Here is a 17302-nt window from a genome sequence, read left to right on the forward strand (position 1 = left end):
ATAAAGACAAAAATCGGTGCGGTCAGCGAGGAGGGGACCCCGTCACTGGGGGCATTCAAGCAAAGGGGCCCCGTCGCACTGCCCAGCATCAGCGTGCTGGCAGCGCAGCCACTCGGCCCGCCTCCGATTCCTGATGTCACCGTCTTGAGTGACAGGAGGGGTGGGGCCTGCCCCACCCCCAGTTCCCACCCCCTTCTCTCCCTCTGTGCCTGTGGAGGGGGTGGGGTCCCGGGAGCCTCCACGCGGGCGGTGTCCCCGTGTCCCCGTAGGGAGCGTTGTCCTGACGGCTCTCACCGGACGCAGAGCCGCCGTCACATCGGTCTTCGTGTGGTTGCGGAGCCCCCGGGAAATCTCGGAGCTGTTCTCCGAGAATGTAATTAAATCATCACTCATTTGCGGTCGGAGGGTGAGGAGGAATTGACACAGCAGACTGCTCGTTCTCCCGTTACTGCCGCGTACTTGCTGGTTCACCCGGTGCTGACGAGGCGTCTGCCAGGGATCCGCCTGGCCAGCCCGGCCACAGCCTGGCACCAAGAGGAGACGCCACAGGCGCGCTGCTGGCTGGTGGCACTGGGTCACCGGCCAGGAAGAGGGGTTGGGCGGTGGCACCGGCTCTCTTGCTGTCCCTCCCCGGGGACACCAATTTTACAATCGGTCACTGGCTCTTGCTCAGTCCTCGCCATGTCTGAGTGCCCTGGGACTCGGCGCGGCCACTCCCTCTGGCCAGCGGCGCCCCTGCACTGTCCCCTCTGCCCTCCTCCTCAGGCTCTTTCCCTGACAGACGGCGATGCCACCAGGGCCGCTCTCCTCCCTGCGCCCCAGGCAGGTGCCGGGCCGGGCGGACTTGGCACCTGCCCCCCGCGGTCCTCTCTCTCCATCTCCACGGCCTCCTCGTCCCCTGCCCACGGACGGGTCACCTGGCCGCCTCGCTCCCCCTGTGGCCCTGCCAGTGCCTCCCAGACACCCGCATGGTCAGTGGCTGGGCCTCCTGAGTCGATAACCGCCTGTGAGTGCTTCCGTGGCTGTCGTCTGTCTCACCACGAGACTGTGTGGTGACCAGTGGACAGTCAGTGCCTTCGCTCTGTCCCAGTACCCGGTGACATCATCTGCATGAACCATGGTGACATCATCTCCATGGTGACATCATCTCCGTGAACACATGGTGACATCATCTCTAAGCGTGCACGATGACATCATCTCCATTCACACACAGTGACATCAGCTTCATGTACACAAGTGACATCATCTCCAGGGTGACATCATCTCCAAGCACACACGGTGACATCATCTCCATGGTGACATTATCTCCGTGAAAGCATTGTGACATCATCTCCATGAACACATGAATGAAGAGTGACAAGCGGTACACCCTGGGCTTTCACGGAGCGGGAGTGAGAGGGGGCCGCCCCGCTCAGATCCCGTGCCAGCTCCCCCGCCCCCACCCCTGCTGGACGGTGGTTCCCGCCCTCTCTGGGACCATCAGGCAGGGACAGAGTGGCTGCCTCGTGGAGGGCTGTGGGATGGGCACACGGCATGGTCCCTGGTGCCTGGCACATAGTAAGTGCTCAGTGAACGCGGGGCGATGCTTCCCCCCAGCGCTGGTGACTGCGCCGCGACACCGCGTTTCTGTCTGCAACCGGGACTGGCGCTGGCGGCGGCGAGGCGGGGCTCGGGCTGCTGGTGGGGATGGGGTTTGGTACCAAACTGGAGGAATTCGCAGTGACTGGCCACTCGTTCAGCTCTGCCCTTTCTCGATGCTGTGGCCACAGAACATCCACGGTCCCGGCTCCGGTGGCCACGGCCTTGCCTTTTGGTGCAGCTGCCGCCGCCGCCGCCTCGGCGCTCAGACGCTCACCTGAAGCCATGACAGCGGCCGCTCATTGAGGCGAATGCAGCGTTTTAACCGCCTTGACCGGCAGCGGCAACCACGTCTTAATTTCTAATCGCAAACATTTGAGGAGCTGAAGATGCCAGTTATTCCCAAAGCTGCCACCTTTTCTCCGGGAGGCGCCTGAGTCACGTGGAAACGGTGCCACGCGAAGGCGCTGTGAGGCGGTCCTGCTCCTGCTGTTCAGGCCACGGCAGGTGAATGAGCTCCCTGTCCCTCCTAATGGGCCCTTAGCCCCCCGTCCTGGTGAGAGGCCGTCTCCAAACCGCGCTGCCCAGAGGACGGGCCACCCGGAGGACGGGCCACCCAGAGGACGGGCCGCCCGGAGGACGGGCCACCCAGAGGATGCGCCACCCGGAGGACGGGCCACCCGGAGGACGGGCCACCCGGAGGACACACCACCCAGAGGACGGGCCGCCCGGAGGACGTGCCACCCGGAGGACGGGCCACCCAGAGGATGGGCCGCCCAGAGGATGCACCACCCAGAGGACGTGCCACCCGGAGGACGGGCCACCTGGAGGACGGGCCACCCGGAGGACGGGCCACCCGGAGGACAGGCCACCCGGAGGACGGGCCACCCAGAGGACGGGCCACCCGGAGGACGGGCCACCCGGAGGACGCACCACCCAGAGGATGGGCCGCCCGGAGGACGAGCCACCCAGAGGACGGGCCGCCCAGAGGACGGGCCACCCAGAGGATGGGCCACCCAGAGGATGCACCACCCAGAGGACGTGCCACCCGGAGGACGGGCCACCCAGAGGATGGGCCGCCCAGAGGGTGCACCACCCAGAGGACGTGCCACCCGGAGGACGGGCCACCCGGAGGACGGGCCACCCGGAGGACGGGCCACCCAGAGGATGCGCCACCCGGAGGACGGGCCACCCGGAGGACGGGCCACCCGGAGGACACACCACCCAGAGGACGGGCCGCCCGGAGGACGAGCCACCCAGAGGACGGGCCGCCCAGAGGATGGGCCACCCAGAGGATGGGCCACCCGGAGGACGTGCCACCCGGAGGACGGGCCACCCAGAGGATGGGCCGCCCAGAGGATGCACCACCCAGAGGACGTGCCACCCAGAGGACGGGCCGCCCAGAGGACGGGCCACCCAGAGGATGGGCCACCCAGAGGATGCACCACCCAGAGGACGTGCCACCCGGAGGACGGGCCACCCAGAGGACGGGCCACCCGGAGGACGGGCCACCCAGAGGATGGGCCGCCCAGAGGATGCACCACCCAGAGGACGTGCCACCCAGAGGACGGGCCGCCCAGCGGACGGGCCACCCAGAGGATGGGCCACCCAGAGGATGCACCACCCAGAGGACGTGCCACCCGGAGGACGGGCCACCCAGAGGACGGGCCACCCGGAGGACGGGCCACCCGGAGGACGGGCCACCCAGAGGACGGGCCACCCGGAGGACGGGCCACCCGGAGGACGCACCACCCAGAAGATGGGCCGCCCGGAGGACGAGCCACCCAGAGGACGGGCCGCCCAGAGGACGGGCCACCCAGAGGATGGGCCACCCAGAGGATGCACCACCCAGAGGACGTGCCACCCGGAGGACGGGCCACCCAGAGGACGGGCCACCCGGAGGACGGGCCACCCGGAGGACGGGCCACCCAGAGGACGGGCCACCCGGAGGACGGGCCACCCGGAGGACGCACCACCCAGAAGATGGGCCGCCCGGAGGACGAGCCACCCAGAGGACGGGCCGCCCAGAGGACGGGCCACCCAGAGGATGGGCCACCCGGAGGACGTGCCACCCGGAGGACGGGCCGCCCAGAGGACGGGCCACCCAGAGGATGGGCCACCCGGAGGACGGGCCACCCGGAGGACGGGCCACCCAGAGGATGGGCCACCCAGAGGATGCACCACCCAGAGGACGTGCCACCTGGAGGACGGGCCACCTAGAGGATGGGCCGCCCAGAGGATGCACCACCCAGAGGACGTGCCACCCGGAGGACAGGCCACCTAGAGGATGGGCCACCCGGAGGACGTGCCGCCCTCTCCGCCCAGCAGGCGCGCCCTGAGCTTTGTCTGGAGGATGTCGTCAGGCACAGCCCAGGCCAGCGGCTCACTCAGGTCCTGGCGGAAGCCTCTCGGAGCGCGGGCTCCTCAGGACTTGGGGGAGGGGCTGGCGGCCTCAGGTTTCACTAACGCTAGGGACGAGATGACCACCAAGTCCGAGTGGAAGATAATGGTGCCGCGTTACTTCCTGCTCTGCCATCTGTTCACCTCCTCCAGTTACATCGACCACACGCAGACCCCACGCAGCCTCCGGCCGGAGGGAGGGGAAGGTGGGCCTCTGGCCACGTTCACAGATGTTCTTGGGGACGGTCCTGCGTGTCCGCGACGGGCAGGCCAGTGACTGAAGCGGAGCCAGCCCTTCCCTGACCGGCGGTGTCGTGGCTGTGCTGGCTGCGTGGCTGTTCCAGGCACGTGCGGAGGCAGGCGACGCCCTGGCATGCGGACCACGGGGGCAGGAGCAGGTCCTGCCACTCGCTGAGCTTCTGGGCTTTGTCTGTAATGGAGACGAAAACCTCCCCCCCCCCCCCAGCGCTGTTGTGAAAATACCACGAGAACGCGAGTGCGGTGCCAGGCGCAGGCCACGCACACAGCAGGTGCCCAGAGGATGTCGTTGCCTCCTCACCGGCCTGGCCTCTTGGGGGGAGCGCACGTCTTTGCAGAGACGAGACCCGGGACACGAGCCACCGGCACCCGCGCCGAGGACGTGGGTCAGGGGCTGGCGGCACAGGGCCGGCTGCAGCCAGTGACTAAATGGGCAGGGGCACAGGTGCGGCACGCCCAGGGCGGGTCTCGGTGGGTGGGTGGTGGGTGACCGCCGCCCTAAGGCAGGTCGGCCGCTGATCTCACATGGACGGTCCCCTGGCTCCTGCTGCCCCTCCCGCCCTGGTCTGCGCCCTGCAGGCCCGTCCTGCCCTGCGGTCAGAGGAGGAGGCGGGGCATCCGGCTGCGAGAGCCGCTCCATGAGGGTGCGGGGCGCACAGGCCTCGGGACCTGGAGGTGGCCAGGACGGCTGGCACTTGGGGGTCATGAGTGCCAGCCTCGGGCACGGCGGTGTCAGGCAGGGACGTGACCCGGCGGCTGGCATGACATGAATGCAGATGATCTGTGACTTCGCCAAGAAAGACTTCCGGTGAAGGGAGCACCCAGGTCCTCGTGCTGTGCGAGGGCTCGGCTCAGGACAGGGACTCCCAGGTGAGGACGGACTCGCCAAGGTCACAGGACATGGACCGCCAGCGCCTCTCGGTCAGACCCCGTCCTGTGCCCGCGGTTACTCAACCCAGAACCGTGACACGGAGCGGTTCCTCCTGAGGCCTGGGCACCGCCCTGCGGAGCTGCCGACCCCGCGGGGTGCGGAGCGGGGTGGCGGGAGCGCCGTTGGCTCATCGTGACTCACGCGGGCGCGGCGCTCTGCGCTGATTCTAATTTCAGGCCCGGGGGTGGGCGCCGCTGTGTTTGTCTGTCTCCTCTGTCTGCCTCTCCGTGCGTCAAAGCCGAGCGTCTGTGCCCGCAGCTGGGCACGTCTGTGTGGCCAGGAATAGATGCGGTTGGGTTTAAATAGACTCATTACTAGGTGACACCAGTCCTGGGGGCGGGGGCCCTTGGGGGCTGGGCTCGGGAAAGGGCAGACGAAGCACGCCCCTCCCCGACGACAGAGTGGTCTGAATGGGAACCGGGGCTGCGCTGAGCAGCCAGCGTCTGGCGGCGGCGAGGGGGTTCTGGGCGCTGCTTTCCTATTTATCACTCGCGAGCTGGGCTGCGAGGCCGCTGGGACAGGCACCGCCTGGTGCCGGAGATGGTGGGAGCTGGGTCCGGAGAGGGAGCGTGGAGCCGAGCAGGCGGGTGCAGCCACCGCGGTTCCCGCAGGGACACGGGGCAGCGGGTCCCAGAGCGGCCGTGGAGCCAGCGAGCACCGTGGCGGTGGCAGAGGGCAGAGAACATCCCGAGGTCCCTCCCGGTGAGGGCGGGCCGGGTGCTGGAGCCCTGCCCTACGCTTCGGACCCACGGGTGCCCAGCGCCCGTGACAGGCCGGCACTGCCCATGCCTACCGTTGCCTACCAAGATGCATCGCCTCCCGGCGGAGGGAGGATCAGCCACAGACTGGCCGGGTCACGGAGCCGAGGCAGCTCAAAGGCAGCGGTGACAGGGACGGGGTGCATATGGCCCGTCACACCTGAGTGAGGTGTCTCCCTAATTGTGCACCCTAAAGCCTCACTCGCCTCGCCCTCAGCCTGGCTTGAGGCTGGGGGCTTCCCAGAGGAGGTGTCGCCCGAGCCAGACCTCAAAAGATGAGAAGAAGCCAGCAATGGCAGAGCTCAGTGTGACCAGAACATTCTGTAGGGGGACCCTCCTTCTTCCCAGAAAGTCGTGTGTTTGGGTTTTCTATTATCGATCCTACTATTGACATATTTATTGGATGTGCTTTGCTCCCTTTGTTATCTGGTTGTCAAGTACCTCCTCGTGCACCAAAGCACATTTCCAAAGTCACCTCCTCCAGGAAGCTCTCCGTGATATGTGTTATTCTGATCCATCCCCTGCTCTGCCTGTTTATTGGGATCGGGCACCTGCTGGGTAGGAGATGTGGCCGTGACAAACACATGGGCCTCGCCAGGCTGCACAGCCTCCCAGCCCAGAGGGAAAGGCAGACTCTCAAAGAGAACACTAGGGAACGTTGGGCTGGACCAAAGGAATGCACAGATGCTGGGAAAGAGCAGGGGAGGGATCAGAATAACGTATCACGGAGGGCTTCCTGGAGGAGGTGACCTTTGAAATGCGCCTTGGTGCACGAGGAGGTACTTGGCAACCAGATAACAAGGGGGAGGGTGTCTCTATCATAAAAACAAGCTACACTCATGCTGGGGGGGAGGGGAACCTGCAAAGCAGGGATCCTTGAAGGAAATGAGAAAGAGCGTTGTTGAAGTTGCCCAGAGTTTGGGGCTCAGGAAATTTGAAAGGAAGTATTTTAATTTTATCACACATGGATTTTGTGTCGTTTTGACATTTGAAAACCTGTTTCTGAATTAGCAGCGGTGAGCGGGGAGGCGTCTCGGTCCCGCCGTGCGTTCCGGGTGTGAACAGGTGTGAACGGGCTCAGCGAACGGGAGACACACACCAGGTGGCCGAGGTGGCTGACGCCCAAGCGTGTGGGGTGGGAGCGGTGAGCTGAGTGACAGGCAGGGCAGGGACCCCGCCCACGTGCCTCGGTCCTGAAACACCCTCCCAGGGGTCGACCATCCATCTGTGTCACCTCCTGCAGGAGGCCCTCCTTGCCCTCGGCCCTGCCCCGCGCTGGGTGCTGCTTTTCCCTCCCCGGCAGCCCGCGTGCACCCGAGCCCGTGCTCGCCCCGTGGCTTCGTGTGATTTCTGATGCTTGAGCCTGAAGGGGCATGGACGTGTGGGATAGCTCAGTGATTTCTGCAGCGAGGTCACTTACGTGCCCCTGGGAGTGTTCTCCTCCCGAAGGAGAAAAGCAAACAGTCCCCTCGGAGTCGCAGCTGAGGTGGAGCTGTTCACTCATTCACTCATTCACTCATTCATTCATTCATTCGTGCATCCGTGTCTCCACCAGGCCTGGCCCAGATGCCAGTGGTTCTAGGAAGGACTGGAGCCCCACCCCTGTGCTCAGGCCGTTCTGAGGGGGGAGGTCGGGAAGTAAATAATAATTTCATCATAACACTTTGAAAAATGCATTGTAAGAAAAGCGCCTTTCTTACTTTAAATTATTTGTTGATTTTGAGAGAGAGAAGCATCAGTTTTTGTCCCACTGATTCATGCATTCACTGGTTGATGCTTGCACGTGCCCTGACCGGGGATCGAACCTGCAACCTTGGTGTGTCAGGATGATGCTCTACCAACTGAGCTGCTCCGCCAGGGCCATGAGAAAAGCACTTTCATGAGGGAAACGGGGGCTTCCCTCGGCAGCGGCCGGCAGCATGCGAGTCGCCGCCCTGCGGGGAGCGCAGAGCCCGGCCCGGAGCCTGGCCCGATGCGTGGACCCTGCGGTGTCCGGCGAGGTGTAGGGGTCTTGGTGACCGGTTGCGGTTTCCTGATTGCCTGGGGAAGCCGGGCGGCGTGGGGCATTGAGAAGCAGCAGGGCGATGGTTATGCCGAGGCCGCCACGGAGCCTCGAAGAGCTGGCAGCAGCCAGAGCGGGCAACTTGGGCAACTCGGTAGCAATATAACACCCGCTTACAGCTCAGAGTCTGAAATGCATAGTCATGCGTTCACAGCGACGCAAATGAATGTTGAACAAGTAATAAACGGGGAGAAGAGAGGACTCTCCCAATATCCCCCCCGCCCCCCGCCCTGGGGAAGAATCCCCAGCAATGACTGTAGCTACTCCCCCCCCCCCCCCCGAGGGAGCCCACCCGCACTCCTCAGGTGGGGGCCGTGCGACATGACCTCCCACAGGGACAGTGGGAGGGGCAAAGAGGAACCGGCAGCGTCCCGGGGACAGGCCACGCGGACGGCACGTGCCCTGGGGATGGTCCCACGAGGATGGCACTGCCCCCGTGCTCTTCCTCCCAAAACCCAGAACCCCCGTGTCACCACGAGAAAAACGTCAGGCAGATCAAAATTGAGGGACATCCCGCAAAATGCCTCACCAGGGTCCCTCAGAAACGCCAAGGTCATGAAGAGCAAGGAGCGCCTGAGACGCGGTCACAGCCCAGAGGCCTGAGGGGACGGGAGGACTCAACGTCATGTGGGATCCGGGCTGGGCCCTGGTCAGAGAGGGACATGAGCGGGAAAGCTGGTGGGAGGGGCGCTCAGACATGTGTCCAAGTCAGTGCCCGCGTCGCAACGTTGCGTCTAATTGTATCTACTGAGGGAGGTGTGAGTAGCAGGAGCCTGCGGGCCGGGCTGTGCCAACTCTGCAACCTTCTGTCGATCTAAAACGATTCCAAATAAACGTTTATTTAACATAAAAACCTCTCCTAACCCCGCCACTTAACATCGACCATTATTAACACCCGTGTTTCCTTCTATTCATTTCTTTTAGATTGAGGTGTAATTGACATCTAACATTATATTAGTTTCAGGCGTACAACATGATTCTGTGTATAAACCGTCACCGCAATAGGTCCAGTTAACATCGATGACCTCACATGGTTACAGCTTTTTTTTTCTTGTAATGAGAGCTTTTAGGAACCTACAGACAGGTTACGTCAGACTCAAAGTACATTGTTTTGTGGTTACGTCACCATCTCCCATTTATTTCTAAAAAAAAAAGTTCTGTCATTTTGACGTCTGTACGTATGTGCTTTATGTTTTTTATTATGTATTTACCACAAGTAAAGGTCGGGAATTGTTATCTTTCTTTTAAATTTTGTTTACTGTTTCCCTTCATTACTGCTGTGTGTGTGCTCCATGTGAGTGACGTAGGTGCTCATGTAGGTGGGTTCCGACTTACGGCGAAAATCGCGTTACGTCGTAGGAACGGACCTCCCACGTAACCCCAGGACCTACTGTACTTGCTTAGCAACTTTCAAACACGCAATGCGTTTCTTCACTGGTCACCAAGCTGTCACTGGTCACTGGACACCCTCAGGACTTTATTTTATAACCACGCGTCTGCCTGGCTGCAGCCTCGGTGCCGCCAGTCCGCCCCTGGTCGGAGCCGGGTTTTGAGTCCACATATAAGTGAGATCATAGGGGATGTGTCTTTGTCTGTCTGTCTGACTCACTTCACGCAGCATAATGCCCGCAAGGTGCATCCGTGCTGTCGCAAACGGCCGATTCCCGCCTTTTTTATGGCTGCGTCATAGCCCTTCCTCCCCATGGTATGCATTTTCCACTGAGAACATGAGACTCGCTCTGTGCCCTCTCCATGGACACACTGATGCTACCTGCCCTGGGGCGTGGTCAGTGTGGCACTTGCCTGGCGTTTGACCCGTGTCTGGGTGAGCACACAGGTGCCCGTGTCACTAAACATCTCTGCCAACACGCGCCTCTGATCGCTGGCCACCCCCTCCCCCACATTTGCCCTCCGTACAGACGACAGCTCGGGGCACGTCGCCCAGGACTCCCAGGTGTGCGTGGGTCCCTCGGGCCCTCGGTTTGCTGGGCACGGAGGGTCTGGGCACGAGGGGACTGGTGGATGTCCTGGGAGCTCATTGGGTTCCCTGGAGACGAAGGGCCCATCGGTCGCCATTGGTTCACGTGGCGGCGGGAGCTCGTGCGCTCAGTGGCTCGGTGTGTGACTGTCTCGGCGGGAAGTGCCCTCTAGGGCAGCGGTTGCCAGCGGAGTCCTTGGGCCCCTGGTCCGTGAGGTCCGAAAGGTTGGGGAATGTTGGGGTGGAAGGCCCTGCCCGTGGGGCGCCCAGCAGAAGGCGTCTCCCGGCCCCACGCCTGCCCTCAGAGGGCTGTGCCCACCCCTCCCTGCTCGCCCCTCCCCGCTCGCCCCTCCCCGCTCGCCCCTCCCCGCTCGCCCCTCCCCGCTCTCCCTGCTCGTCCCTCCGCGCTCGCCCCTCCCCGCTCGCCCCTCCCCGCTCGCCCCTCCCCGCTCACCCCTCCGCGCTCACCCCTCCCCGCTCGCCCCTCCCCGCTCGCCCCTCCGCGCTCGCCCCTCCCCGCTCGCCCCTCCCCGCTCGCCCCTCCGCGCTCGCCCCTCCGCGCTCGCCCCTCCCCGCTCGCCCCTCCGCGCTCGCCCCTCCCCGCTCGCCCCTCCGCGCTCGCCCCTCCGCGCTCGCCCCTCCCCGCTCGCCCCTCCCCGCTCGCCCCTCCGCGCTCGCCCCTCCCCGCTCGCCCCTCCCCGCTCCTCCCCGCTCGCCCCTCCCCGCTCGCCCCTCCCCGCTCGCCCCTCCCCGCTCGCCCCTCCCCGCTCGCCCCTCCCCGCTCGTCCCTCCCTGCTCGCCCCTCCCCGCTCACCCCTCCCCGCTCCTCCCCGCTCGCCCCTCCCCGCTCGCCCCTCCCCGCTCGCCCCTCCCCGCTCGCCCCTCCCCGCTCCTCCCCGCTCGCCCCTCCCCGCTCGCCCCTCCCCGCTCCTCCCCGCTCGCCCCTCCCCGCTCGCCCCTCCCCGCTCCTCCCCGCTCGCCCCTCCCCGCTCGCCCCTCCCCGCTCGCCCCTCCGCGCTCGCCCCTCCGCGCTCGCCCCTCCCCGCTCGCCCCTCCCCGCTCGCCCCTCCGCGCTCCTCCCCGCTCGCCCCTCCCCGCTCGCCCCTCCCCGCTCGCCCCTCCGCGCTCGCCCCTCCCCGCTCGCCCCTCCCCGCTCGCCCCTCCGCGCTCGCCCCTCCCCGCTCGCCCCTCCCCGCTCGCCCCTCCGCGCTCGCCCCTCCCCGCTCGCCCCTCCCCGCTCGCCCCTCCGCGCTCGCCCCTCCCCGCTCGCCCCTCCCCGCTCGCCCCTCCGCGCTCGCCCCTCCGCGCTCGCCCCTCCCCGCTCGCCCCTCCCCGCTCGCCCCTCCGCGCTCACCCCTCCCTGCTCGTCCCTCCGCGCTCGCCCCTCCCCGCTCGCCCCTCCCCGCTCGCCCCTCCCCGCTCACCCCTCCGCGCTCACCCCTCCCCGCTCGCCCCTCCCCGCTCGCCCCTCCGCGCTCGCCCCTCCCCGCTCGCCCCTCCCCGCTCGCCCCTCCGCGCTCGCCCCTCCGCGCTCGCCCCTCCCCGCTCGCCCCTCCCCGCTCGCCCCTCCGCGCTCACCCCTCCCTGCTCGCCCCTCCCCGCTCGCCCCTCCCCGCTCGCCCCTCCCCGCTCACCCCTCCCCTCTCACCCCTCCCTTCTCACCCCTCCCTTCTCACCCCTCCCCGCTCGCCCCTCCCCGCTCGCCCCTCCCCGCTCGCCCCTCCCCGCTCGCCCCTCCCTTCTCACCCCTCCCTTCTCACCCCTCCCCGCTCGCCCCTCCGCGCTCGCCCCTCCCCGCTCACCCCTCCGCGCTCACCCCTCCCCGCTCGCCCCTCCCCGCTCGCCCCTCCCTTCTCACCCCTCCCTTCTCACCCCTCCCTTCTCACCCCTCCCCGCTCGCCCCTCCCCGCTCGCCCCTCCGCGCTCGCCCCTCCCTGCTCGCCCCTCCGCGCTCACCCCTCCCCGCTCACCCCTCCCCGCTCACCCCTCCCCGCTCGCCCCTCCCTGCTCGCCCCTCCCCGCTCGCCCCTCCCCGCTCGCCCCTCCCTGCTCGCCCCTCCCCGCTCGCCCCTCCCTGCTCGCCCCTCCCCGCTCACCCCTCCGCGCTCACCCCTCCCTTCTCACCTCTCCCCGCTCGCCCCTCCCTGCTCGCCCCTCCCCGCTCGCCCCTCCCTGCTCGCCCCTCCCCGCTCACCCCTCCGCGCTCACCCCTCCCTTCTCACCTCTCCCCGCTCGCCCCTCCCCGCTCGCCCCTCCCCGCTCGCCCCTCCCCGCTCGCCCCTCCGCGCTCGCCCCTCCGCGCTCGCCCCTCCCCGCTCACCCCTCCCCGCTCGCCCCTCCCCGCTCGCCCCTCCCTGCTCGCCCCTCCCCGCTCACCCCTCCGCGCTCACCCCTCCCGGCTCGCCCCTCCCCGCTCACCCCTCCCCGCTCGCCCCTCCGCGCTGGCCCCTCAGCTGCCCCGCCTGCCGGCCTGTGTTGCAGATCCTCTTCCTCAGCTCCTCGCTCAGCAGCGGGGAGCAGAACCTGTTCCTGAGCACGGACGAGGCCACCACCTTCCAGAAGCAGCTCGTGCCCTTCACCGTGGACAAGCTGATCTTCCACCCCAAGGACGAGGACAAGGTCCTGGCCTACACCACGGAGGGCCAGGTGAGCGGGCGGGCGGGCAGCGCGGGGCTGCGGCCCTGTGTTTGTGTGCGTGTGCGTGTGTGTGCGCGTGTGCATGTGTGTGCGTGTGCGTGCGTGTGTGCGTGTGCATGTGTGTGCATGTGTGTATATTTGTCTGTGTCTGTGTATGTATGCATGTATTTTTTATTGATTTAGAGAGTGAGAGGAAGGAAGGGGGGGAGAGAGAGCGAGAGAGAGAAAGAGAGAGAGAGAGAGAGAGAGAGAGAGAGAGAGAGAGAGAGAGAGAGAGAGAAAGAGCCGGCTGCCTCCTGCAGGCGCCCTTCTGGGGATCAAACCTGGAGCCCGGGCATGTGCCCTGACGGGGAAGGGAACCAGCCGCCGTTCGGTGCCTGGGACGATGCCCAACCCAGCGAGCGGCACCACCAGGGCTGTTCTTGCAGGTTTTAGCCGCGTGACTGTACGTCCCTGGTGCACGGGTTCTTGCTCATGTCCTGGGGCGTTCGCCTTTGCTAAGCAGGAACGTTGTATCTCCGCGCAGTTGGCGCTGCGTTCTAAAACCACCTCCCGTGAGAGCAAACGGGCGAGGCTCCACGAGGTTCCAGGGCGGAGCCGTCAAAGCAGGTGGCTCAGCGAGGGTAGCCGTCCATTATGCTCGGGTCTGCAGGATGGAAATTGCTACCGTGAGCGGCCACTGTGCATCCTTGAGCGACTTACTTACCCTCTCTGAGCTTAAGTTCTGTGGTGTGTGCGTGTGTGCACACATGTGTGCGTGTGCATGTGTGTGTGTGCGGAATGAGCTGGTGTTTGACAAGCCCTGAGCTCGGTCTGGGCTCCGTGAGAGGCCACAGCCGCTGCCAGGCTCTCCCGCTGCAGCCGTCCAACCGCCCATGTTCACTGAGCACCTGCTACCTACGCGCCAGCCAACAGGCGCTGAGTCCCTGGCCCTCCTGAGGCTTCTGTTCCAGGGCATGGGAGCTCCCCAAACGGCCCTTCCTCAGCCCTGGCCGGTTTGGCTCAGTGGCTAGAGCGTCGGACTGCGGACAGAAAGGTCTCAGGTTTGATTCTGGCCAAGGACACATGCCCGGGTTGTGGGCTCAATCCCCAGTAGCGGGCGTGCAGGAGGCAGTCGATCAATGATTCTCTCTCATCATTGATGTTTCTATCTCTCTCCCCCTCTCCCTTCCTCTCTGAAATCAATAAAAATATATATATATTTAAAACCCTTTCTCAGTATCATAGGTGATCATTTCCGATCACGGACCCTGGACAAGTGTCAGGAGACAGTGGCCTGCCACCTGTTTGTGGGTAAAGTTTTATTGGCACACGCCTGCCAGTTGCGTGCTGTCCCCGCTGCTTTCCTGCTCCAGGGGCAGGGATGGGCAGTCGCCACAGAGACCGCAGGGCTTTACAGGAAATGGTGGCAGCCCCGGACCCGGCCAGGGTGGGTGCTCATTCATTCAGGGCCCCCAGCATGGGGGCCAGGCTCGGTGTGGTGACAGGTGAGCGGGGCTGAGTGTGTGACAGGTGAGCGGGGCTGAGTGGTGACAGGTGAGCGGGGCTGAGTGTGTGACAGGTGAGCGGGGCTGAGTGTGTGACAGGTGAGCGGGGCTGAGTGGTGACAGGTGAGCGGGGCTGAGTGTGTGACAGGTGAGCGGGGCTGAGTGTGTGACAGGTGAGCGGGGCTGAGTGTGTGACAGGTGAGCGGGGCTGAGTGGTGACAGGTGAGCGGGGCTGAGTGTGTGACAGGTGAGCGGGGCTGAGTGGTGACAGGTGAGCGGGGCTGAGTGTGTGACAGGTGAGCGGGGCTGAGTGTGTGACAGGTGAGTGGGGCTGAGTGGTGACAGGTGAGCGGGGCTGAGTGGTGACAGGGGAGCGGGGCTGAGTGTGTGACAGGTGAGCGGGGCTGAGTGTGTGACAGGTGAGCGGGGCTGAGTGGTGACAGGTGAGCGGGGCTGAGTGGTGACAGGTGAGCGGGGCTGAGTGTGTGACAGGTGAGTGGGGCTGAGTGGTGACAGGGGAGCGGGGCTGAGTGGTGACAGGGGAGCGGGGCTGAGTGTGTGACAGGGGAGCAGGGCTGAGTGGTGACAGGGGAGCGGGGCTGAGTGTGTGACAGGTGAGCGGGGCTGAGTATGTGACAGGTGAGCGGGGCTGAGTATGTGACAGGTGAGGGGCCGGCTGGGGGCCCACGAGCAGCTGTCTTTGCAGAGAAGCGGGAAATAGGACTGGGCATTGGCCCCGGGTCCCCCGGGTCCCCTTGCTCCGCCTCCCTCCTGGCTCCCCCAGCTGCCTGTGGTCGGGAGGCCCTTCAGGGAGCCCCACACCCGCCTTCAGCCTCTGGGGGCTGCTCCGTGCCCCTGGGAGTGCAGGGCCGGCCCCGCAGGTGCTCCGCCGAGGCTGGTTCCCCAGGAGCTGGGACGGGCTCTCAGGAGGCTCCTGCTGACCAAGCGCCTGTCTCTCTTCTCTCCGCCCCAAGCTCTACGCGTCCTGTGACCTGGGGAGGAAGTGGCTGCTGCTGCACGAGCAGGTGACCAAGGACCACGTGTTCTGGTGAGCGCACCCGCAGAGGGAGCGTTGGTCCCGTGGGCCATCTCCCCGCCCCGGCCCCCGGCTCCCTGCTCCTGCTCTGTCCCAGCCCTGCCCGTCCCCACCCCTGGGACCTCCAGGGGGTCCCTTGGCTCTGCTGGGCGATGCAGGCGCAGGGAGGGGGGCCTCTGGGGCTGGCATCCCTCCGGCCACGTGTGCACTTGGCCTGTAGTTGAGGGGCGGGGCTGGCTCCTGGGCTGTGCTCTCGTGGGAGCCGTGTTCTAGTCTCACGCACCAGCCAGGCCAGCCTGGGGCCCAGGCGTCCTGTGTTGGGTGAGGGAGGGAGGCCCACGCAGGACAAGCACCCGCCGAGGCAGGGCAGCGAGGCAGGAGCGGCCGCTCAGAGCCTCCCCGCCGCCGCCTTTCTGCGCAGCTGCCTCTGGGGACACTCCCTGCTTTCTACCCGATTGCTCTTCCTTGCACACGCGTGTGAGCACACACAGACGTGCACGCACGCACATACACACACGTGCACACACATGCACGCACGCACGCGCACACAGGAGCAGCTCCCTGCCCTCTCTAGCCACACGCACTCATGCGAAGCGTGGCGAGGAGCTGGCCTGCTGAGCCCCCCTTTGTTTCCTGCCGGGAACCCTGGCTCCCGGGCGCAGGCCTTTCGCTGGGGCGGAAGCGATGTCCTCTCTCCCATGGCCGCCTACGGAGGGGAGGGCCGGTTCCTTCCTTGGAAACCGTAGCCCTGCCTCAATCATCGGCCTTGTCACTGAGGCAGCTGCTGGCCCAGGGCTCACAGGCTGGGAGGGGCGAGGCGGTGGGGCCTCTGAGCGGAGGTGGCCTGGGGGTGGGGGGCTGACAGAGCTGCCGGCTTTGCCTTGGGGAAGGGGGGGAGGCAGTCCCGGCCCTGAGCAGTCCCTGCTCACCAGAGACCCCTCGGCCAGAGAGAGAAGCCGCCCGCAGGGCCTGGGAGCAAACGGCGCCCAGTAAGCGTTGTGATCACAGCACTCCTCCCCCAAGTTCCTCAGATGCTCCCATGGCTGTGCGTGAGCGGTAACCACAGCAGACGCTGGGCGCTGGGCCCCGGGCCCCGGGTCCCCTGGGGTGTGGTGACGGCAGCGACGGGCCCTGTTGTCAGCGGCGAAGATGCTGTTTTGACAGCACGTCCGGGTGTTCATGTGTGAGCTGGCAGCGGAACTGCCAAGGCCCGTGTCTGTGTGACGCTCGGGCTCCGGCTTTTCTGAGCTGCAAACAAGTGAGCTCCTCAGAGCGGCCTCGTGGGGCCTCGGGGAGGGCGGCGTGGGGACCTACTGCGCTCTGGGCCCCCACAGGCCCCGCGCACCCCTCCCCCTTCGTGTCTCAGCGCCCCAAAAGCGCAGTCATCATGGCTGCCCAGCGACTGCCACGCTGTGAGCACTGACCGTCCACCGGCACCGGCCGCAGGCCCAGTGTCTCAGGCCTGGTGAGCACACAGCAGCCCAGACATCCCTCCTCACGCTACCGAGGGCGCCTGAGACCCACCCTGGGACGGTGGTCCTGGTCGCACGGCCGGAAGCAGCAGCCCCGGCCGCACTGCCTCTGCCCGTGGCCAGTGGCCGTGCTGCCGGTCACTGTACTGTCGGTCACTGCGGGGCAGGGTGGCCGCCTGCACTTTCGGGGGAAGCGTGTCTGCTTCTCCCTAGCCTTGGTGCGAGCCAGCGGCAAGGCCTCTGTCAGGGAGGGGGAAGGGGGAAGGGGGGCGGGAGCGAGGTCCCCCCTCCAGGCTGGGGCACTGCCTTCGAGGGGCCTCAGACCCGTGTACGTCAGTGCTGCCCTCGCATCCAGGAGAGCAGGTCAGTTCTGAGCTCCCGCAGCACCTGACCCGGATGCGCTTGTTGGTGGTCGCCTCACATGCCTGCTGCTCCTCAACAGTGTGTGGAGCCAGGCCAGGCCCTGCCCCAAGGGCCACCTTCAGGGACCTAGACGCAGGGGGTGCAGGAGTCCGCACCTGTCCCTCCTGCAGGGAGCCAGCTCTGTCCGAGGCGCCATGAAGGCAGAGTGTCTTCCCAACTCTGGGGGGGTCTCTGCAGGGGCCGGGCCTCGGGCCTGCGGTGCTCCCCTGCCCAGTCCAAGGCCTCGATGCGGGCCTGCAGTGCTCCCCTGCCCAGTCCAAGGCCTCGATGCGGGCATGCGGT

At 66.1% G+C, this 17302-nt stretch overlaps 1 protein-coding gene across 1 annotated transcript in view; it reads left to right on the forward strand.

Annotated features, from left to right (window-relative positions):
- Nucleotides 1-17302, forward strand: part of SORCS2 (sortilin related VPS10 domain containing receptor 2) — a gene marked incomplete at its 5' end in the record, with an annotated part of 231331 nt that overhangs the window by 172044 nt on the left and 41985 nt on the right. Inside the window, 2 exons of the mRNA XM_081091849.1 lie at nucleotides 12447-12611; nucleotides 15064-15137. Of these exons, the coding sequence (XP_080947975.1) occupies nucleotides 12447-12611; nucleotides 15064-15137 (239 nt within the window). The remainder of the gene's footprint in view (nucleotides 1-12446; nucleotides 12612-15063; nucleotides 15138-17302) is intronic.

This window comes from Myotis nattereri (genome assembly GCF_964212035.1).
Source record: "Myotis nattereri genome assembly, chromosome: 1".
NCBI classification, from domain to species: Eukaryota; Metazoa; Chordata; class Mammalia; order Chiroptera; family Vespertilionidae; genus Myotis; species Myotis nattereri.